This window comes from Pteropus alecto, unplaced genomic scaffold, assembly GCF_000325575.1.
Source record: "Pteropus alecto unplaced genomic scaffold, ASM32557v1 scaffold3, whole genome shotgun sequence".
Classification (NCBI taxonomy): Eukaryota; Metazoa; Chordata; class Mammalia; order Chiroptera; family Pteropodidae; genus Pteropus; species Pteropus alecto.
Window position 1 is genome coordinate 40,747,621 of NW_006442484.1, and position 24,921 is coordinate 40,772,541.

Consider the following 24,921-nt stretch of genomic DNA (forward strand, 5'->3'; position numbering starts at 1 on the left):
AGTACACAATACTTCACATTCAAATAAACATTTAATAAATGTTGTTTTATAATTATTACAATTTTCTTTTAAATCAATCATTTCAATTGATGGATCTTGGTATTATGGAATGATTGTTATAATTACATACATATAATTATAACACATCATGGCTATAATTTATTGTGGTTATATAAGAAATGTCCTTATTTTTCAAAAGCACTTTCTTAAGTATCCAAGGCTGAAATGTCACGGTATTTTTAACTCACTTTAACATACTTCAGTTCTCCCACCAAAATAGTTAGTTCTTATCAAAAACAAAACCCCAGACTGATCATTAAGAATAGAGCCAGTGTTAAGAAAAAGGGTTATAAGCAACCTTTCCAGGAATGGGGAATAAACTCTAAAAATATTTCCATACTCTCAACTCTCAGCATATGTTTTATAGAAAACATTAACAAGTAACACCTTTATAATTTCTGACGTTTACTCTTAGAGAAACAAGAATGGCATGCACAAGAACCTAAAGCAACTGTGCCAAACTTCTGGATCACCTACTCACCAATTGGCTGCCTATATGGATGATACACATGGATGTCATATGGTTTATGTGTTGTGTTCACCAGCATCATCCTATCTGATCCATCATATTTGTTTCCCTTTTCAACTGTCTTTGTATTCCAATCTGTCCAATAAATAGTGTCTTCAAAAATGGTAATAGCAAAAGGATGAGACAGTGTCCCATCATACACTGTGTGGCGATGGTGGCCCTCCAAATCAGAGTACCTGGGGTAGGAGGATGAAAGAGTCATTCACTGAAGATAACTCCTCTCTTCTAATGCCTTAAAGATAGAAGAATTGACTAATTAATTAATAAAATTCTACCTTCTAGAGACAACTGAAGTTTAGATTCTCCCTAAACTCCTAGTCTTTAATTAAAACAAAAATAAACTTAAAGGATATTTTGACTGAACAAAAGATGTAAAAGTTGAAAAAGCAATGTCTTAAAAGTAGGAATAGCCAGAGAAGTTGAAATAATCACAGATTCCTAATCACAGCTACTTTCCCGCAGATGCAGCTGGTTCAGTTGTTTTAAGTTTACAACCTCTTACATTGATGTTCTCCACTAAGTGTCCCTTTGATATCCTGCGATGAACACAGTCCTTATTTCCTTAGCCATCAGAAAAAATCAGAGGATAGCAATGTAAAGCTGGAATTCTGCCTTCTTGAGAACATTTCAAAAGCACTTTCTTAAGTATCTAAGGCTGAAATGTCATGATATTTTTAACTGAGAATCCAGGAGACACCTGGATTCTCAGTATAACCTGAGCCATATATACTAGCTGTGTTAAATTATAGGCCTGCAAGGTTAACTCTGCATACACTGGCAGAACATTTATTATAAATCATGCCCTGGACACTATTAATACTTTTCCAGATGAATAAACCTCCAGAGGAAGTTCTCTGATTTCAAGATGTCACAGAGCATCCACAGCCAAATATCTAGGTCCTCCTAGTTCCAAAGTCTCATTCTTTTTTATAAGTCTGTGGCAGAATATTGGTATTTTAAGATTTTGGAGCAGACCCTAAAATTCAAATAGGAGATAGAATGAGCTAGCAACTAAGAAACTTGATAATGTTAGCTATGCGACATTAGAAATAGTTTTCAAATATAACAATTCATAACTTATAGAATTCACAACTTATAGGAAAACCTGAAGATCTTCTTGACCTCTGTTGATAAGACTGCAGCTATAAATGACCAGAACTTAGTCACAATCTGTTTCTTTAAAGAAAATTATAGACTAGAAAGTCATCTTGAGACCTTTCTTTACAGTTCTTGCATGATCTCTACGTAGAGATCTCAGACACCTTTAAGAATATTTTTTTTTCTTTTGTCAAGTGGAAAACCACAGGCACATCCCAATATGTACAAGAAATAGGTTGGATGCTCTATGAAAATTTATTGATTTATACAGCCTATGAAATCTATTTCTGAACACAGGAATTGATGATACCCCTTCAAGATCTGATCAAGTCAATATGGCTACATGAATATTAAAAGTTCATTCATTCCCAGATCATAGTGCCTGATATTATTTCACCTTTACACAGTAACCTATTGCCTGAAATTTAGAATTCAGCTACAAAAATTTTACCAAAATGTGAACAGAATATTAAGTATCTAGAAAACTCCTTTTCGCCTCTAATGCTCCTTAAAATACTATGTGTGTGTACACTCTCCATTTCAGTTAAACCTACCAAGCTTTCAAGATCAAGAATAATCTACAAGATCTAAAGAAAAATAGAAACCCAAAAAAGTTGTGTAAGTTTCTCTGAGCACCTTGATGCTTCTACTAATTCAAAAAGAGATTTTTATGGAAAGCTGAGGTCTATGATGTTCCTTCAAAAACAGAATACACACATCGTAGGAAGGGCAAAGGGAATCACCATCTGTATATTACACTGAAATGGTACAATTAAACTAGAAGTAATATTCTACTTATTCTGACCAAAGTTGATCTCTACCTAAGAGTGAGTTAATACCTGCTATAGCAAATTTGGCAAAGAGAACGCTAAAGGTTGCTTTAGTATAGCAAATGAACCAAGGAAAGAAAGTATTCCCAAAGCATTGCATGTTAAAATCCTTATAATCTTCAATTTTCCAAGTCTCTTTTCCTACTGACCCTAAACATATTTTAAAACTAAGAATATTAAGGTAATTCCAAGGGGCTGAGTTCAAAACAGATGTTGGAAAGTAGCAGAGGCTGATGGCATAGCCTGTAAAAACAATCCAATGTCCTCTGCTTTCCAGGTCAGCGGTAGCAAAGAATCTTCAGCACATGTGTAGACTGTTGAAGATCCTGAGGAAAGTGGCCCTATTTAACAGAAGAGAGTTCTGGGATTGATTAACTATGTCTACCATCAGCATAAGAGAGGGCACTAGCATGTGTGCTAGGTATTCAGTGGCATGTTCGCAAGAGAGTATGAAATTAGAGCACTTCAAAAATTTCTACACTAACTTTGGTAGCAAAATAAATTTAACAGAATGAAAATTTTTAAATAGCTCTGTTGAGTTAATGACAGTTCCATGTTTTTTAATTCAACAGGCTGTTTATCTGGGTACTTGTTCATAAAAGCTTACCCAGAAGGCATTACTATAGTGCATTTAGAACATAATTAGCAATGTCCCAAAATAAACACGCACTGGTTGGTTAATACAGTGTGTTATCTTTTTTACAATGACTATTTTTCATTGAACAAGGTGATATTTAACACATTTTCTAAAAATTATTTTATTACTGGAATGATTTGAATGCATTATCATATTGAATAAATGTAAACAGACTCTACTGTTACTTAAAACACTACATTGTACATATCAATAAATGCACCAAAGTACTTTAGGGAAAACCTTTCAATAGTCTTGCTCTTTTTTTTTTTTTCAAGTAGTAAAATCTATAAATGATATATTCAGAAGGGAAAGGCAAAGAAACCTGCTCTGTATGACTCCAAAGTTCACTCTTTTTCTACTGCGTCATACTACAGAGCTCAGTGAATTGCCTATTGGGAGCTTTAGATAGAAGACCCCAGAGTGACTTCTAATTCACAGGCCAGTTAGAAGCTGCCCGTGAATGATACATTGGCAACACTAGCCCTGGTATTTGGAATAAAGTTACCCACTTTGTTTTATTCTTTCCTGTATACGTACTCAATGTAACCCAGGTGAGCATCTGCCCAGTAGAGTAGATCGTTGGTATAATCAATGGTGATGCCATTGGGCCACTCTAATTTGGTAGAGATAATCACAGACTTATTGATTCCATCCATGCCTATTCTCCCAATGTATGCTCGGTGAGCCCAGTCTGCCCAGTAGACATACCTGTTGGAGGAAACACAAAGGGTCAGCTCCTGAAGCCAAAAGAAATCAGTAGCCAAAGGACATAGCTCTTCTCTGATTAGAGAAATAAAGTTTATAGTCTGAAAAGCCTCTCTGAAAGGAAAGAGAACTAATAGAAAATAACCTGAAAGGTAATGACAAACAGAGAATGCTCAAAAATGAACATGATTAACTGGGGACTTCAGTGGAGTTGACATAGAAAGTCCAGTAAAGGTGGGTTGGCTTTTTTTTTGTTTTTGTTTTTGTTTTTCTGTAATTTTCTTTGCATGCAGCCCAAATCTGTGACTTGAAAAGTGAAATGATGAGTCATGGCAAAGAAAACAGAATAGCTCATGAATATCATTTGAGTAAACCATGCTTCTACCCATTATACTAAACCATTTACCAGATAAGAAAAGAAGACAGATCCCAGCAAGATATTGGCCTTGAGATAACTATATGAACAGCTTTTCTGGTAACAGAGACGAAATAAGGGCATGAAAGAAAAGCCCAAGGTTACAGGAAGACAATACCCATATTGAGGGTGAAGGGCAATTCCTCTGGGGTTATCAAAGCAGAAGGTGTTGTTGGCATCCAAACAGTGCTCAGCCAACTTGCGGCGGTATCGGCCATCAAGCTCAGAGACAGAGAGGCAGTTCAGGTAGGCATCCACCCAATAGAGCTTTCTGAAATAGAGAGGCAGGAGTTACCCATACAGCCATTTTGCTGGTGAAACTGCATATTTAGCCACCCAACTTCTTGTCTGAGCTACACTGGAATCATACAGACACTTTCCCCAGGCAAACAAGAGCAAAGGGAAACAACTGGCCGTCCTGAGATGAGGCAACAGGAGATGCAAGAACGTGTGCTACAATTTGCACTTTAAGATGATATCACAGAGAGATTTCTGGGGCTATACCTCACACAAGGATTCTGGCTTTACTTTCTTCATGCAGCGTAAACTATCCTTTCCAGGCAATGCAAAAGCTCAGAGGAGCAGGGAAGCAGAAGTGAAAACAATGAGTGTCATAAACTACAGTTTAAATGATGGAGCTGAGGAAGCAGACTTGTCTAAGTGTATCATTGAGACTGCACAAAGGAACTCTGAATCATGGCATCCTTAAGATAAGGAGAAACCTTACCCATCCCTGGCTCTATCAGACTAAGTTGACAAAATGAATTTCTTACCCCGCGCTAAGTTTTACTCTATCAAACTTAAAAAGCTTTAAAAATTTATTAAAAATTGTTAGAAACTCCTACCTGAAGGATATTTCAGTTCTAAATATATTTCTATTCCATAAAGTCCATTTATTTTCTATAAGACAGAGATTCTTAATCTGGGGTCCTTAACCTGACATCAAGTTAGCCTGGGCTTTGAGGGGTCTGTGTACCCTCTAAAACTGATACAAAATGTGTGAGCTCAATGTGTTAAGTGCTTTTCTCCAGGAAGGGGTCCATGGTTTTCACCAGAGTCTTAAGTATCCATAAGCTTCCAAAGGGTTTAAGAATTTGAGTGTCATTTAGGATCCGATAGTCAATTCCAACTGGAAGGAGAGTGATTTCCCTTCCAAAAGGCCTAGATGTCTCCTTGCAAGAGATAAGCCCTGATCCAACCATGCTGGTTGTGAGAATATGTAACTGTTAGGACAGCAGCATCCTTTTAGGCTTGAGGATGAGGGAATGAGTATGCATGAAAGTGCAAGTCTTGCCAGTTAGGTAAATCCTGATCAATGAGATGACCACAATCTTGGATTCCATCATTACAGAGGCTAAGAATACCAATAATAATAGCAGCTATGTATTGAATACCCACTAAATGCCAGGACCTAGGCTAAGAATTTTTTAAAACATTATTTTATTTAAGATCACAACAACTCTGGGAGTAGGTACTATTATTATCTCTGTTTTTCTGATGAGGCTGCTGAGGCCCTGGGATTGTATAATTAGAAAATGGTAGAGCAGGAATTCAAGACTGAATACACCATAGGGCACACCATTCTGTTAAGCTTACTGCCGATTCATCAATTTCTCTTCATTCCACAGTCAAAAGACTGACCCCATGAGCACTCTTTTCAAGAGAATATGAAGGAGACACTCCACTCTCACTGCTGGAAAACAAGAGGCTGAGAGCCAGTAAAATCTTCCAAAGTGCATAATGGTGCTTTTAAAAATTATATGTCAAGTACAAAGGCTTTGGAAACCAAACGCCCCTGGGTTAGCAGTGGACATCTTTATTGATATCGGAGAAATTGTTTCTAATTTTAATGCAGTTAATATCTTACAAATGCCCCCTACAAACTTAAATGTAACTGGGTTCTAGTCTTCCTTTGTCTTTTAAGGAATGTTTAGACTGGCTGTGCTCCATCGTGAACATTTAGAAATACTTCAGTCAGAGGATATTTTATCCTACCCTCACACTAGATGTTCTTGCACCATCTTCCTGACTACCATGCATTTATGTAATCCTCTCTCCTGGTCAAGTACATGCCCAAGTGGAGAGGAAAGTAGCTAAAATCCAGGGGAAAATATCATCCTGTTTTTCCCTTCTTTGGAGCAAAAGATGGAACAGAAACAGTACCAAGTTTAGTTCGTTTCCTACAAATCATTAATCGCTATGCTTTTTGATACTTGGTAGAGCCATGATATGTAAAATATTCCTATTCACATAGTCCATTCATTACTCAATTTATTTATTATTCAGCAGGCACTTATTGAGCACCTATGGTAGGCCAGCTACTATTCAGGTAGTTCTAGGGAGCAAACTCCCCACCCTCCATTTTAGAATCTTTACCCTTAAGATGGTCAAATAGAGAAGATGCAGAAGAGTCCTCTGTAGGTCTGGGCTGACTGCAGCAATAATATTTGCAGTATAAGTGCCCACAGCTGAGTATCTGATATTCAAGATTCAATAGAGATGTTAACAAATGTGGTTGATTTGATAAAGTTTAATTAAAATATCCCTTGCCTACCTTAAAAATCCTCATTTTCTAAAAAGACTATCTCAAAACAAAAGTTTCAGGTTAGCCATTCTCTATCTCATGACCAGCCCAGGCTGAGAATGACTAACGTTGTAAGCAAGCCTGCGAACTCCAGGAAAGCAGGGGCTGCTCTAGGCTCCTAGAGCCTGGCATAGCAGCTGACATGAAGCAGTTAAGTGACTGAATAAACCAATGAATGCATGAATCATCCCTTAATATCATCTCCAGTTAACTGAACGGCCAGTAATAACAGAGCTCTTTGCTCCCCTTTGATGTCCCTCCCCCCAAAAATGATACCATAAATTCTTAAAAATCACTAGATTTTGGGTTCTGTGGTATCTCATTTGAGTATTAGGTACACAGCAGAAAAAAAAAATATGCAGAACCATTAAATGTATTCACATATTAACCTAAGTTGGAAGGATTAATTCCCTGTTAAGATGGTTAGAATTTTTTTTTTTAATTTTTTTAACTTTTAAAAAGCTCCTTGGTGTTTTCTTACCTGCCAACCCAGTCTACAGCCAGACTTTCTGTAGCTGGTAGTTTGTGCTTCATGATTGTCTCCCTGTTTGTCTTATTCAGAAACATTCTCTCAATGATTTTTTTTTCTATATCAATCCAATATAATCTCTTTTCTACTCGGTCAAAATCCAATGCCACAGCATTGCCCAGTCCTTGCAAAATGAGGGAGTAAAAAGAGCCATCTATAGTTAGATTTCTCAAATAGTAACGGTTGCTAAAAATGAGATAGGGCTCGATGTTACTGTTCTGCCGGCAGCTCTTTCCATCTGGTTCTCGGATGTAGCCTGGGGCACACTTACAGATGTAGGAGCCCATTACATTCTCACACTTCTGGCTACAGACAAAGGGCGTCTCCTTGCATTCATCAATGTCACTGCAAGTCCGCTTGTCAGACATAAGCTTGTAACCAGGACGACAAGAACAATAGAAACTGGTTAAGGTGTCTGTGCAGTTTTGGTCGCAGCCACTGAGTGAAGGGTCATGGCACTCATTAATGCCTGTAGGTAAAAGAAAGTTATTAGAGAACTAAAATGTCAGCAGTGACTCCACTATAATGGTCCAAATGCAACATTTACACTGTACAGCACCAATTCTTAATGAATCATATTAAAAGTAGATAAACAATAGAGATTTCTCAAGGCCACATGTTATTCAAAAATCACTGTGTTTTAAACTTCCTCCCCAACTTAATCCTTCACCAGTGATTTTAACGACTAATACAACTAACAAGCTTCGGTTTGACTTTGAATCCTATATCTGCAAACTTCTTTAAACCAATGATTTATAAAGTAAAATGACAGGAGAAAGGAGAAAGAGGAATAGAAGAAAAGAGCCCAGCCAGTGGTATTCTGATAAACAAGCCTCCAGGCGAGGGAAATGCCCCGATATGTAGTATCTTCCATTTCAGTGGTGTGACTACTCACACCACGGCCGGCCAAATTCAGGCTGCCAGTGTGACATCACTGAACACAAAGCTGGGAAGAGATGCACATTTGGCTCTCACAAGAAGAGAGGAGCCGCCCAGCACTCCACTGGGTGTACCTCTGGTTGGTCCTGGGACACACGGCCAAACTCACACAAAAACTAACTGCACAGGGAGAACATGTTCTTATTAATTCTACATATTATAAACTCTAGAGTGGTTTACTTGTGGAGGTTGGGGTAAGGGAGAGATTAAAACTCTCCCATTCGGTCACCTGAGGATGGAGATAAAGAACAGGCTAAGAAATCCTAGCAGAGAGGCAGTTAAGGCAACCAGTCATTCCAAGGATTCAAAGAGAATCAATGTTGTTGGACATGTTTAATGATACTATTAAGTACTAATGGCCTGACTTTGCTCATCTTCTGTTTTCTGTAATGAACTGTCTAACTGACGAATAAGTCCAAAAAACTTTTGTGTACTACCCTTATACCAAGAAAGCCCTGCCTTTGATAGATAAGAAATAGTAATTCTCTGGTAATTTTTACTTTGAGGACAGACTGAAAAGTCTTGATAAGTCATAAGGGGTTAAGAATTCATCTTCAGTCTCCCTGTTTTCCTTTTCCCAAATCTTATGTTATACTCACCGCATCCTTTTTCATCACTGTTGTCTGAACAATCATCTAAGTGGTTACAGACTTTCACCATTTCAATGCAGTTCCCATTATCACACTTGAACTGATGAGGGGGGCACGTGGTTTCTGGGATATGGCACAGGTGCTCCAGCTCATCAGAATCATCTCCACAGTCATTTTCCCCATCACAGGCGTAGCCTTTATAAATGCAGAGCCCGTTCTGACATGTAAACTGATTCCCATTGCAGGTGGGGTATGAGCAGTCCCTCTCATCACTGTAGTCACCACAGTCATTGTGCCGGTCACACCTGTGTTATGAGACCCAGGACACAACCCTTAGAGAGATGACAACAAGTCTCAGCTATGTTCTCCTCCTGAATGCCAGGTCAACCATTTTAATACCAAGATCACCAATGTCCTTAGTACCCCCTCCACCAGAATCTTCGTCCACCCCACCAATCCTCAGCGCTAAAGAAATATAATATTTAGCATTCCACACAACTTCTCCAGGTGCTGGTTTCTATCACTGGAAATGTGGATCTAAAGCTATCAAACATAATTTCATTCATTTTGCCCCAGTTGACAAATTAATTAAATATAACTTTTATAACTTTGGTGTTCATCAGATCTATCATCAGATAATGAGACAGTTTACGGGCACAGGCAAAATCCTAGGTAGCCATATGCTAGAGGTGCCCATACCCAAGCAGATACTCATAGGATGAGTGCTATATATTATAAATGATAAGGTTATTAGATGTGTCCTCTAAGAACACATATCTTCCAATTAAATTAAGGTTTGCATTAGCAGTCCTGTTCCTTCCATCTTCCATTGTAATACTCCTGCACCTGCCATGAGATGTAAGTAGTTACGGTGATGGGAAGGAGGGAAAACTAGTAGTTTAGCACAGACTACTGTCAAATGAAGAAGGCATTTCATAGTTCTAGAAGCTATTTTGGGACCTAACGTTCTCAGACATCCTGAGGACAAAGCAGTTTCCTGAAATTTTGTGGGCCAAACTAGTCTTTCTTCTCTACATTATTCCAAGGTCCCATGAAAGTCATGATTACTGAAGGGGGTCCTGCTAACAGTAACTCATCATAAAAATAAAGGAATCTTAAGTAATGATGAACAAAACTAATGTTTGACAATTCATAAAGGAATTTACTTTCCCAGACAAGAAAAAGCTAAAGGAGTTCATCACCATCAAACTAGTATTATAAGAAATATTAAAAGGCTTTCTTTAAGAAGAAGGGAAAAAAATCAAAAATATGAATAAGAAAATATTGCAAAGAAAAAAATTCTCACTGACAAAGGCAAACATACAGTAAAAGCAGTGGATCAACCAACATGAAAGCTAGTACAAAGGTTAAAAGGCAAAAGCAGGAAGATCATGTGTAATTACGACAGTAAACTAAGGGATACACACAAGCGCACACACACACACACACAAAGCAAAAGATAATGACAAAAACAAACATGGAGAAAGTAAAAATGGTAGTTATTTTAGAATATGTTCAAATTTAAGCAACCATAAGCTTAAAATAGATTGTTATATGAAGCACATGGTAACCACAAAACAAAAATCCACAAGAGATATACAAGGAATAAAGAGAAAGAAATCCAAACACGACACTACAGAAAGTCATCAACATATAAGAGAGCGAGAGAATAAGGAACAGAGAACTACAAAAACAATCAGAAAACAATTAATAAAATGGCAATAACTACATATCTATCAATAATTACTTTAAATGTAAATAGATTAAATGTTCCAATCAAAAAATGAATGGATAAAGAAGATATGGTACCAGAAGGGAAGGGGCGGGGGAAGGGGGGAGGTAATTTATCCAAAGAAAACCAAAACAATAATTCGTAAAGATAAATTACGAATTATTCATCTTTATGCTCACGAAAGCACAATTTACAATAGCCAAGATATAGAAGCAACCTAAATGCCTATCAATGGATGATTGGATAAAGAAATTATGGTACATATATACAATTGAATATTACTCAACCATTAAAAAAAAAAAAATGAAATCCTATCATTTGCAACAACATGGATGGACCTAGAGGGTATTATGCTAAGTGAAATAAATCAGACAAAGACAAATACTATAAGACTTCACTTATATGTGGAATCTAAAAAACAAAATAAACAAAACAGAAACAAACTCATAGATACAGAGAACAAAGCGATGGTTGCCAGATGGGAGGAGGTTTGAGGGGCTAAGTGAAACACGTGAAGGAATCAAGAAGTACAAATTGGCAGTTACAAAATAGTCAGGGGGATGTTAAGTACAGCATAGTAAATATAGTCGATAATATTGTAATAATTACATACGGTGTCAGGTGGGCACAAGATCTATCAGGGCGATCACTTCATAAGTTCTATAAATGTCTAACCACTGTGCTATACATCCTAAACTAATATAATATTAAATATCTACTGTAATTGAAATTTTTTTTAATTATAAAAAAAGAATTTACTATGGAGGGCATAGGAGTTTGAGGCAGAGCGTTAAAAGATGTTAAGGTATCAAAGCTGAATGTGGTCAATTTTATAACTCATCTATGGTTAGGTCTTCTAATCAGCACTCTCCCATCTACAAACCTAGGCCATAGCCAACATGATTTATACCAAAATGTGTTCATGTAACTGTAAAGAAAGTGTTGATCAAAGCAAGCTGACTCAGCCCCATTTGGTCTCCTGAGAACTATTTAACTTATTTCTAAATGATTTAAGATACCAATGCTTTCTTTCCTTTAGTTTAGATGCAACCCAAGAGGGAGAAAAAAGTCAGGCAAACAAATCATCAAGTTTTTAGACACAATTGCACGTAAGTATTCCAGCGAGCTGTTCACAACTCCCTCTTATTCAGGTTCTTCAGCATCATCAGTAATGAGCCAAGGGGAAAAAGTTGATAGGAAATATGATCCCTTGTATTAATGTACCAAATGCAGGAGCACACATTCTACAAGCAAGCAAAAGGGTGCACAATAACAGTGCACTTAGTAGAAGCACTCCAGGCAAACAAGATTTGGAGTTACTTTAGTCCCTGTAGTTCAAGTTTCCAGCCAAACAGTATTTTTATTTTCTGCCACAGCCTTTGGCAATAGCAATTCAGAAAGGAGAGAGAGAGAGAGAGAGAGAGAGAGAAGAGAGAGAGAGAGAGAGAGAGAGAGAGAGAGCGAGAGAGCGCGAGCGAGAGAGCGAAAGAAAGGTGGAAAGGGAAGAAAAGATGAATAAAACCAGTAAAAGTCTGGTAAGGCAGGTAAGTCAAGTGGTGCAAGATCATAGTAATAATGGAGGCAGAGTGCAGAAAGTTCAGAAGAGGAGTGAAATAACCTAGATCAAAATTAAGACTTCATTTAAGGCTGATGGTATTAAATATTTACTGGATTCCAAAGAACCAAATCTCAAGACAATGTAATAGAACTCTTGAGCAACTAGGGAAAAAATATAAAGATTTATTTCCAAGACTAAAAATCTACAGATCACATCTATATCAGTGAAGTACATAAGCATAATTCACTACAAAAGAAGATAGCTCTGTCTCCTGAATGTCTTCAGGTTGTCATTACTCAAACTACTACCTCTCAGCAATGTCAGGTTGTCATTACTCAAGCTACTACCTCTCAGCAATGGGCCTCAGCAGGGGATGAGTCACCCCACAAGAGTACATTTTCCAGATGACATTCATCTACCTCTTTACTACAACTTTTTTGGTCAGAATGCCAAATGCCTGCTCTTTCTGCATGCTTCACAGAAGATGACTTAACCTTCTCTGGCTTCCTCATGACCACCGTCATGAACACACAGTTCTGCACCATGCTGTATTTCAGTAATACCTCAGGGCCTTCCAAGGGGCTACCTGCTCCTAAGCAAATGGCCCCAAAAGCTCTGCTGTTCTAATCTCGTGCCTGCTTCGTATATCTTTTCCATCTCCTTCCCTAGCAGGCTACTGTAAGCTGACAGTTGTTCTCTCAATATTTGTGTATGTCCTTGGCATATGTAATATGTCTTCTTAGCTCCACTTCTATGTGTCCAAATGCCTAATACATATTTTCACACCAGGAAGTCCTAGTACAACAAACTCACCTTGGGCAAACTCCCTTCTGGACTCCCCTACTCTTGTTAATGCTCTTACTATTCTTTTAGTCTGTCAAGATTGAAACCTACACATCATTTTTCTTGTCTATTTCCCCTTTTATCCAAAAAGTTTTTAAGTAGGAATAGTGAGAGGTTGGGGGCTAAAAAAAAATATAAACTTTTGGAATGGTCCATTTTGGAGAAAATGATAAGCAATCAAACACCAGAAAATTATGGGAGAGGTCCCCAAAACTGGCAGGCTATAAACTGAATCTGTTTGACTGACACAGTGTTAAAAGTTTAAAATTTGTTTTCGGTATTTAAAAATCGGAATATTTCATATAGAAATCCAGATTTCCAACGTCTCTCAAAAAAAGAGCATAAAAGGTCTGGCTCTCCTGCCACTCCTGCACGGCATTCTCAGTTCTCCTCGCTGGCCTCTCCCTGTCGTCTCACTGACTCAGAGCCTAAGAGCCAAGCTCCATTTATCATTGTACTTGAACTGTTGTTCTTCTATAGCATAGAGAAGAAAGTTCAGCATTTATTATCCCCATGCCTCTACTCCAAATGGAAAACCAACAGGGTCACCTACTTCAAGAAGAAACTTTTCTTATTTCAAGCCTTATTCATCTCCCTTGGCCCTCTCTGCAAGGTCATATTACGACTTTCATGAGCCCCAAGTACTTTCACCTTCTTGGGCCCCTTCCTCCAAAAAAATATTTTAAATTGTATTTACTGACAACACTGATTTAAAGACAGATATGTACATTAATATGACATTAAAATACTTACTTTAACCTAAAATGTCTCTTTTTTCCTTCTGATATTAAAAGAAATCTAAACATTTCATAGGCCACTGAAAGTACCACAGGCTATAGGTACTGTGGACACTATACCTAATAGATAAGTCAGTGTTACCCCCACAAATATTTGAGATATACTGGGAAATTTTTTAACCCCCCAATTTACCTGTATGAATCTGGGATACACTGTCCATTACTACAGGTGAAGTCATTTTCAGAGCAAGATCCCCTCGAGCAATTCTGTCGCTCATCATAGCCATCAGTACAATCTGCATCACCATCGCAGACCCAAGATTGCGGAATGCACCTCCTGGATGGAGGCACATTATTTACACAGAGAAACTCAAAACTTGAGCAGTTGTGACTCTCTAAAACCAAAGCACACAAAAATCAGAAACTACATGAGAGCTCATTCTAGCAGTCAAATTCATTCTGAACCATTATTTCTCTTGCTTTGTGTTACTGAACAGTCTGAGAGAAGAAAGGGAATGAGGGGAAAATAGGTAGACAAATCACATTGCTATGGTAATAATAGATCATAAAAAAATACCTCCAATAATTCTATTTTAATTGCTTTGGACCTTGGATTTTTTTCAGAAGTAAGAAATAAATATCATAAAACACTTCACTTAGTTTTTCCTCAAATTAATGTAAGATCATATTTTTCCCTTAGGGCTTCATAAAACTACTCCCATTTTGTTAATGGAATACCAAAAATTACATTTGGTAACATTTTTTTTAGTTTACAAAGTGTAATCACACAAACACAATGTGAGACAGGTATTTTTATACCAGTGCTACGAATGAGAAAAATCAAACTCAAAATGGTTAACTAGATGGCTCAGTCACAGTCTCTCTTTCTAAAGAACTATTACTTCAAAGTTAGTGCTTTTATAACTGCATCATAGCTACCATCCTAAGTAGAATTTGGGTGTATAAGAGGAACATATATCAACAAGAGTTGTCAGAAACCATGACACTGTTAGGAGAGAGATGATATAGTAATATACAATCATTAATGCCCCAGAATAAAAGAACAGGTATTTTATTTAATCCCATTGTGGGTGAATAGGAGACCAAAAGAAGGAGGTGGTAAAGGAGGTAGGTGGCAGGAAAGTACATGCTGCAATTCATGTCTGTGCAGCTGCCAACCACCCATCTCAATGGACAGAGTACATGTGGACCAAAGTCACTGACACATGAGGTGACAATCAAACGCTAACATCAGAGAGCCGTTGTTTTTATTATTCTACCATGGAAAGACACTTTTCTGACACCTTAGCAAAGACTCCCATGATCTGTTGTAATGAGAAATGGTGTTCCACAGTCTGTTCCACAACCCTCCCTCAAATAACATCTCTAAGCTAACAGATGAAACTGGAGGCACACAATTAACTGCTGCACTGTTAAAGCTGCTGTTAAGAGTGGCCGACTTCATTCTCTTTATCTACTCTAGAAATATAGGACATTTTTCCCTTAGCTAAATGCAAGAGAAAGAAAATAAACATTAAAATCATTTTTCATTATCTAAAAGCATTTAAGTACATGATATCAAAAAATGCCAGAGTAGAAAAATAAAGGTAACTGTCTATTGATGGGCATTCAATTAAAGAGGACTTTGTCTGACAATCAAACTCTCCAGAGACATAAAAATAAATCTTGAATTTTCCTGGAATGTGATTTTGCAGAGGGATTAATTGGTTTCACTTACCACAATGGTGCCTTTCATCCTCATCACTCATGTCCCCACAGTCATTATCGCCATCACAGATCCATTCTCTTTGGATGCACCTTCCACTGTCACACTTGAACTCATCACTTAAGCATGTTGACTCATGGTACACTGAAAACAATAAGTAAGTAAGTAAGTAAGTAAGTAAGTAAATAAATAAATAAATGAATGAATAAATAGCAAGCACTCTTGATGAAAAGAATGGTTTGCAGTCCAGAAATCTTGAGAGAAGTCTGCTATAGCATAGGCTGTCTATAACAATAATTAAATTATTTAATCATATCCCCAACATGTTCCTATTCAACTAACCAAGTCGTCATATTCTCATAAAACCAGAGACCCCACAAAAATAGCCTAAAGCAAAAGAAAATTTAATTGTAACTATTAAAAAACATAGCACGAAGGTAACAGTAATGAAAAACAGGACATTTCATTAAAAAGTAAGAAAGGTGTATAGATCGATACAGCTTTTGAAGAGACAAATCCCTTTTGACATAGCATCACTTCTAGAAATCTAGCCTATAAGAATGCACAAAGAAGTTTCTAACAGGATGTTGAAAGGGTTCAGAATAGGCCTCCTAGCCAAGATGTGCTACTTTAGCACGTGGGTTATTTTGAGATGAAAGAAATCGAGAACCTGCAGATTCAAGAGAAACTTTTACCTCTCCCTAAAGGATTTAAATTAGAGGGCCTTTCCCATAATAATAATCTCACCATAAATAACTTTTCATGACCTATCTATAGAACAGGGCAAATTCTAAATACTGAACATCTGTTCTTATTATTCTGTGAATGAACTTCCCTCCCTCTGAAGCCCCAAGGAACCTTACCTCATCCTTAGCTCGAAATGTCATATATACCTCATTCTAACTTTAAAGACAGGAAGTTGGCCCATGCCCATAAGATCCTAATCCTTATATAGCGATAGGATTTATTGACAGATAAAAAATTAATGTAAAAGGTTGTAGCTTTATATTTTCATAATTATGTTTAAAAAAAAAGTGCATAGATATAGATTAGAATTTGCAAAGGTAGCAGCCTCCAAATATAAACAAGCACAACTGCCTCCAAGAATATCAAAGGGCCCCTGGAACTTCTTGAGAATCTCAGATGGCCATGGGACCCTTCCTCATAAGCTGGCACACAGACAGAACAGGAAAAGGATGTGTGCCCAACTATGACCCTTCCCCATGTATGTGATGATTACAATCACTTTTGGATCCTCCCAGTCTTATGGGTCAGAGCTCAGCCAAATTTAGAAAGTCCAGTTCAGAGTCAATTAAAATTAATTGAGTTCTACAAGCCAGGCACCATATTAGGTGCAACACTAACATAATCTCATGTCATCAGCATCAATCAGCAACCTGCAACCTGTAACCTCTATATCTTGATGAACAGCACGCACAGTGCCCTACACTAACAGGTTTTTAATGAATATCTGCTGAGTGGTTTTGGCATGTCAGCTGACAGTAGGAGCAGGGAGTGCAAACATTCAGCAGACATGACCTTCGTCTGTATTTGAAGTAGTTAGAAGAGGTTCTCCAGCTCAGGGGTCCCCAACCCCCGGGCCACGGACCAGTCCAGTTTGTGGCCTGTTAGGAACCGAGCTGCACAGCAGGAGGTGAGCGGCTGGCAAGCAAGCGAAGCTTCATCTGCATTTAGAGCCGCTCCCCAGCACTAGCATCACCGCCTCAGCTCCACCTCAGATCATCAGGCATTAGATTCTCATAGGAGCACCAGTTCTTGGTGCCAAAAAGGTTGGGGACCACTGCTCTAGCTGTATCATAATGCTTATCATGTTTTCTTACTCTCTTACCACAAGTGGCAGGTTCATCAGAGCCATCAAGACAATCTCTTTCTTGATCACAGTACCAATGGCTAGGAATACAGCGTCCAGATGTGCAGTGGAACTCATTGCTGTTGCATGTGTGAAAGGCTGCAAGAGGAAGGAAAGAAGATAAAACCTATGAGCAAACACAAGTTTGTTCCCATTAGTCTTAACAATTTGCCTATATCTCTGAACTAAATAAATAGTTGCCAAGGAAGATTGAGGCCTGGGAGATGGGCTTTTGTATTTGCTTTCCACGGGGAGGGAGGAGTATGGAAGAGAGAGAAGGCAGACAATACTGCCCCAGTTTTCTAGAATATTTTTTTCTAGATTCCAGAAATCCCAGAATAAATTTTATTAGAAATACCAAAAACTATTGTTTTGATGCATGAAATTACAAATTAATGTAAGAGACTTGCTTCTGTTTTCTGCTGTAACATACAATTAAATTCTACTGAAATAATAATTAAAGGCAAAAACAACAATAACATGACCATATCTGAGCTCGCCCCACACACAACCTTTAGCATGTTACACCATGATTCTAGAGAGTTAGCAAAGTTCTGCTGTTATTCATCTTTGTTATAATGTTATAATGTTTATTTGAGTAAATGACTCTGCCTATGTTTGAATATTGGTTCTTTTCTCCAGTAACCTTAGGTAGCTCCTGTCAAAAGTATTTTCTAAATTGTTATGTGTGTACAAATAAGAATCAAGTCTTATAATTCTTCCGGTCTACAAGTCTCCCTTGCTGTAGCCCATGATATCTGATGATTTGCTGGGGAAAAAAATGCTAAGGAAGCAGAGGTCCCTGTAAGATCAGCACTAGCTCCAATCTGTATGTCCCTATCTGATGGCTACATCCTGAATTCTACTTCCTCTTGTTTCTGTTACTATAACTGACTCCCGCTCTTAGTAGCCTGGCCTGGTGACAATTACTGAATTCTTAAATCTTTATCTATTTGAATTAATAGTCTCAAAGTTACTGAGCTTAAGATCTTTTAACTAGATGTACAAATACAGGAAATTGTTTGATTGAACAAAATTGCTAAATATGAAATAAAGTTTTCTGAAATTCAAACATATTTAAAAACAGAAAAATTCTTTCAATTACTAGTGGCCAGTATAACCACATTAAGAGTAAATTTAAGGGCTTAATGCAAATTCTGCAAGTATAGTTTAGGTATCAGAGCAGGTCTCTGGAGGAAATATTTAGAGATGGGCCTCCAGCCAGGGAACAGAGAGAAGGAACTTCTTTTGTCCCTCCAATCACATCCTAAAGTAACCGCCTACTGAATCTACTTACAAGGTCAATTTGAGATGACAAATTGAAATTAGCCCAAACACCCAAGCCATATATCTTTGTATTAGCTGAAGACATGCATCCCTGGAACCACAGAAAGAGAAGTAGGCTTATATTACCGCAAAAAGTGGAGCTTTCATCACTCATATCTCCACAGTCATTGTCTCCATCACACAAGTAAGTACGAGGAATACAAATATTTGTAGTGTGGCATTTTGTGAATCCAGACTGGCAAGTGCGATCAGCTTGAAAAAGACAACCAGATAAACATTTGGAATATATCCATCACATATATACCATAAAGAATGTCCATGCTGACAGATCTATTGGAGAATTCAAATTATTAGAAGGGAGGCATTCTCAAAGCTATCACAGAGGCATGATCCATGACACTTGTTTTATACCATAGAGTCTATAGTAAAGAGAGCTATTTCCAGCTGATAGTGCAGAGAGGGGAAAGGAGGCTTGCTTTGTAGTTTAAATCATTTTCATTATTTAATAGCATCAAGGAGAGTCTGAACTCTTAATTAAATAAACAATGGCATATCAACACAATGGAGCAACATGTAGCTATAAAAAGGAATAAAGAAGATCTCTATATATTGATAAGGAATGATGGCATGATATCCAGGATATATTGTTATATATTGTTAATAGTAAGAAAGCACAATTCAAAATAGTAGGCTACCTTTTGTGTAACAAAAACAGTGATGTAGAGGGAGAGGAGAGGATGGGAGAGAGAGAGAGAGAGAGAGAGAGAGATGCTTATATTGAAAAATAAATAAATAAATAAACTAATGAAGATTGTCATCCCTATGGATAGATTGAGAATAGTATGGAGGGAACAGGGTGGAGAAGACAAGGATAAAAGACTTCTGTGAATGTACCTTGTCATATAATTTTGACTTGGGAACCGTGTACGTTATTTTGAATAAATAAAAACAATGAAAAAAAGGGAAAAGGGAAAGCAGTTCGTAAAATTTGGAAATGGTAACAAATGAAAACAATGATAAATCAAATAATAGCATAACCATACAGAGAAAAAAATTCAAATAACTTTGAAATCAGTATTTTAACTGCATACCCCTAGAGGGAAATAATCTAAGAACAAGTAGATTTATTGGTAACAATAACAGTATTTGTGTAGTTATTTTTAAATTATTATAGGCATTTTTACATTATTGTAGAATAAAGCAAATAAGTTATTATATTAATGTCATTAGAAACCAAGATTTTTACCATAAAGGAAGAGACATAATTATAAAATTTAAGCAGTTAAGTAAAAAACTTGTAATCTTAGGTTAAAATGAGAAATACCAATATAAATTTATACTGTTCCTTAAAAACTGTATTTCCTAGTTCTATCCACTGAAAAGGCCAAGAAGCAATGAAAGACAAATAGGAATGGGTATTCCAACGCTGTGGCAATTTTTAAATACTGCAAAAGAAATGAAGTCTCCATTAAATAAGTGATTACTTCCAGGTCTGAGACAGGAAATGTACAAGCCTGAGTTATGAGGACTGAATGGGCCATGCCAGGACAATTGAGCATCAGAAAGAATACATGACTTCACCGCATTGAAACTCATCAATTATGTAAAATCCATGAGTTTAATATGATACTAAAAACAAAACAAAAACTTAGTGCTCATTGCTCACCAACTCATTACTCCAAAAACTGACAATTACAGGGAAAGACTCAAACATTTATCCTGCAGAATTGTACTTCAGGATAACAAAATAGTTGATAAGAGAAATTTCTTTTTTATGTACTTTCAGGTAATAAATGTGGAAGAAATAATAAAATTTTAAATGCTTATTTTGTAACCGTTAAAGAAATCATGGATTTATGAACAACTATCCATGGATGCTAAAACCACTGGGTAAAGGGTCAATGGGAACATCCCAAAGGAAGATTTAGATTGACAGATCTAAAATTCCAGTTAATAAGAAGTAATAGAGATAAAGTTATAAATTAAATGGCTCAATTAAGAAAATAGTCGAATCCAGAATGTGGGACATTTCACAGGACAAATCAAAGGCATTTTTTAAAAACGGGAACATTAAAGAGTTATAGCAATCAAAATCAATAGGTAGACCTTGTCTGAATCTTAATTTGAATAAAGCAACTGTAAAAAGACATTTTGGGGATAAGTGACAGAATTTGAACATGGATTGAGTTCAGGAGGATATTAAGTATTATTGATTTTACTAGATAAGCATTACAATGGCATGGTAGTTGTTTTTCAAAATGTCTTAATCACTGATATGTATGTCTGAGAGTTCCTTTAAAATACTCAGAAAAAAAGTGGAGGGAAATGAATGAAACAGATGGGTCATCTGTTGATAAATGTTGAAGTTGGGTGATGGATATATTATACTTTTCTTTCTGCTTTGGTGTACATTTGAAATTTTCCATAAGAAAAAGTTCTTTTAAAAAGCACACGCAAATAAATACTGTGTATAACTCTACCTACAAAAGCAGATGACCATGTAGATATACCTAAACTGAAAATATATTTGAACTTACACTCTGCTCTTTGTTTTCCCAAGATGTTAACATGCAAACCCCAGAAATTTGGAAAATATCAATTAATAAAAAAGCAATTTACCAGAAAAACTAAAAAAAACAACAAATAATTTCAGTCAACACTGTACTACATAGCTTTTTGCACAACATTAACCACAGCAATAATTTTTGTCATTAACTATGGATAAAACTAAAACAATCAAAAATTTTGATTGTAAAGTAAAATTGGTAAAGCTTGAAAACAATAAAAAATTTTGATCTTCGAGTGAAATTTTAATCTGGCAGATATATAAACCAAGGATAAAATATTTAAGTTTAAAATAGTCAATGGTTGTATGGGTCCATAAAGTTAGGTAAATAATTCAAATATTAAGTAAAGTTGTTTTTAAAAGTCATTTGATGGAATACATTAAAATGAAATTTATGTTTCAGGTGAATACTTAGTTCTTTGTTGTATTGTTCTGTTTCGTTTTTTCAGAAAGCCTTTGTTTCATCTCCTAATATCTAGGACCCCAAAGCACAACGAGTACTTAAAATGAACTTACGGCAATTTTTCTCATCTGAAGTATCATTATCATGGCAGTTGTTTACACCATTGCAGACAAACTCAAGAGGTATGCACCTTCTATTACTGCAAGTAAATTCCGTGGTGGCATTACAGTCACTGAACAGGCACCCTTTCTCATCACTGTTGTCACCACAGTCATTATAGTGATCACAGCGATAATGATACTGGACACATCGCCCATTGTCACAGGTGAAGGCAGTGGAATGGCAGGTGTGAAACGCTAAAAAGAGGAAAACACATTGAAGAAACCTCTTGATTAAAGCATCATCCTAATTTCTAAAAGAATGCAATCAAATAAAATAGACACTTTGAGTTTACCTTCCAAGGCAAAAGCAGCTGCAAAATGGACTGCATGCAAAGTAAGACAACACTTTAAATTAGTTAGATTAAGCAAAATATTTTGCATACTTTTTTTTAACAAATGACATATTTTAAGCAAATGGCAAAGTCAGTCCACTTCTCTATCATTTCAATTCAAAAGTTTACCTCAATCGCAGAAAAGCATGCAAATACAGTTTCTTTGGGGAAAGACCTCTTAACCCCTACACAGTCTACTAGAAAAAAAAGTACCGAACCTCAGAACATCCACTGTGTTTTACTCACCCCATTTGGATAGAAACTGAATATTGGGAGTGATTTTGATGAAATAATTAGATTAATTATCCTTCTGCTATGAAAAGTAATAAAATGGTAACAATCACAGTCAGCTGGAAAACATGGCAGAGTGAGAGACGTCCTCAGATCTCTCCCCTTGAAACCACAATAAGTTGAACATCTAAAACTCAATAAAAAACACCCAAACTGCAAACCAGCACATCTGAGCATGGGCTCTGCGCATAAGAACTACCACAGGTGGCATTGTGCTTGTGCCAGGTGTCCCTAGGTGGTCACCTTACCTATTTAAACGTAAATTATGTATGAGACTAGAACTGCAGGCACTGTTATAACAACTCATTAAATAAATCACTGATGTCTAGAAAAAATAAAATAAAATAAAAATAAAATGGTAATAATCACCTAATGGAGCCCTTAGTTACATGCTAAATCATGCTTAACAGGTATCAAGTCTCAAGCTCTGTTTTTATATATTGTTTTTCTTATGCCTCTCAAGAATCCTAGCAGTAGCTCCATTTTACAGATGAGATGTCTGAGGCTATACAGACTGTGTAAATGGCATAGTCACGATATTAATTCAGTATTTTTGCTCCTAACCACTACAGAGGGTACGCTACTCCATAGCAAGTGTATCAGCTTATATGCAATTTAGCAGAAATGCAGTTTGATTCTCAGACTCAATGTTTTTCAGTTTTAATGGGATGTTTAGGCACATTTCTAACTAACCTATTCACAGAAAGCAGGATTCTGTACCAAACACCTGGCATAAAGACATCATTAACTTCTGATGAAGGCTCCAAGAGTTCAACTCACCACAGACACTTTCCAGCTCATCACTGCCATCACCACAGTCATTGCTGTTGTCACATTTCCACTGCTCCAAGATGCAATGCCCATTGAGGCAGGTGAAACTGGAACCATTACACCGTATACCATTGTCCACAATGCAGTGCTTATTATTATTGGCCAGATACCAGTGGCGCTCCTGTGGACACTGGCACTCAGCACCATTTGGACCTGAAGAAAGGTAGGCCCAGAAAAACCAAAAGATTTGTGTGGCAAACATTCACATTTTCTCCTCCAGAATAGCACTGGCAACAGCTTCTATATTAAATGTGCTATAAGACAAACGATGGAAACTGTTCTCATCAAACTTTTAACTATATTCTGAGACATTCTTCCATCAAGAAGAACAATCACCAATTAATAAATGTGGCTAATTCACCCTAATCTTTAAACAACTACCCCTCATCTATACTGAAGCAATGGAAACCATTCCGCCTTCTTGGCAAAATCTACAAAGCAACGATATCATAAGGCACATCTTCCTATGAATTTGTTCTCTATAAAAAATACTATGAAGCATATTATAACACATATTACACTTTATATCATTAGTAATATTTCAAACTATAAATAGTATCTCCTAAGTGGAAGAATTAAATCTTTTCATAAAAAAAGGTAAGCTCGTTGATGGAATTTCTATTCAAGTCATGAAGTACCACAGCCAAATCTCGTCTTTCTTCCTACCTCCATATCAAATAGGAAAAAAGTCTGTCAAAGTCTTTCACTACATATACAAACCCTCAAATCTTTTTTAAATTACCCTGAAATCAAGAAGAACTTGGATTTTGTTCTGTTAGAGCAGAATATTCCTTCACCTTCCCTACCAGTTGCCATCATCATTATTACTCTTTGATTCTATATTCATGGGCAATGCCTTACCTGGTGCACAAATATGGCTGCAGCCCCCATTAAACTGGTCGCAAGGATTGCTGCAGTGCTGTGGGTGGTCTTTCACAACAACACGAATGCCCATAAGCCAGAAGGGAAAACTCGTGGTCATCGCAGTCTGACCCGACCCGTCATATTTGTTAGCTCGGTAAATTTTTTTTGTGGACCAGTCAGTCCAGTAAATATACTGTCCATTGACAGTCAAGCCAAAAGGACGAAAGACTGTGCTGACAACGATCTCACGTTCCATGCCCATTAGAGTGCTGCGTTCAATTCTGCGCCTAAAACAAAGGTTAAAAAGAAAAAAATGCTGGAATCCAAAAAGAGTTAAGTTCCTCAATTGGCAGCCCAATGCCTGGGCCTAACTGTTGCTTTGCACAAGCCCTCGACTTTGTTTTCAAGTGAAGCATGTGACAACTAGAAATGTTTCTTCTGGTGATGGGAGGCCTTAATTTGCTTATCAAACAATAGCCTATATAAATAATTGATTTCTAAATATTAATATAACCTACAAGTAATCCTGTAAAAAAGGACCATGCCGACATTAGTAACAGGAGAATATTATGAAATAACACATGTAATGCATGGAACTCAGTTTTTAGTACATAAAAGTCCCACAATAAAATGTTAATTATTTTTCCTTTCCCACTCCCTCAACAACTTTTTCAATTTCTCATTTACTGAGTACCTTGAGGTATTTACCCAAAATAATCCCAATTTAGACACAAAACATCACTGCTTTGTTTCAAATGAAAAAAAGTGAAATAAAGATCAGGTTGTTAGGTTCTCAATGTCACA

At 36.8% G+C, this 24,921-nt stretch overlaps 1 protein-coding gene across 1 annotated transcript in view; it reads right to left on the reverse strand.

The window, feature by feature from the left end:
• LRP2 (LDL receptor related protein 2) overlaps nt 1-24,921 on the reverse strand; it is a 184,264-nt gene that overhangs the window by 38,809 nt on the left and 120,534 nt on the right. The window contains exons 42-53 of the mRNA XM_025039562.1: nt 24,115-24,404; nt 23,203-23,406; nt 21,752-21,994; nt 18,796-18,921; nt 17,362-17,481; nt 15,525-15,656; nt 13,980-14,181; nt 8,926-9,221; nt 7,340-7,856; nt 4,393-4,545; nt 3,692-3,862; nt 542-765 (exon numbers count right to left, since the gene is read on the reverse strand). Of these exons, the coding sequence (XP_024895330.1) occupies nt 542-765; nt 3,692-3,862; nt 4,393-4,545; nt 7,340-7,856; nt 8,926-9,221; nt 13,980-14,181; nt 15,525-15,656; nt 17,362-17,481; nt 18,796-18,921; nt 21,752-21,994; nt 23,203-23,406; nt 24,115-24,404 (2,678 nt within the window). The remainder of the gene's footprint in view (nt 1-541; nt 766-3,691; nt 3,863-4,392; nt 4,546-7,339; nt 7,857-8,925; nt 9,222-13,979; nt 14,182-15,524; nt 15,657-17,361; nt 17,482-18,795; nt 18,922-21,751; nt 21,995-23,202; nt 23,407-24,114; nt 24,405-24,921) is intronic.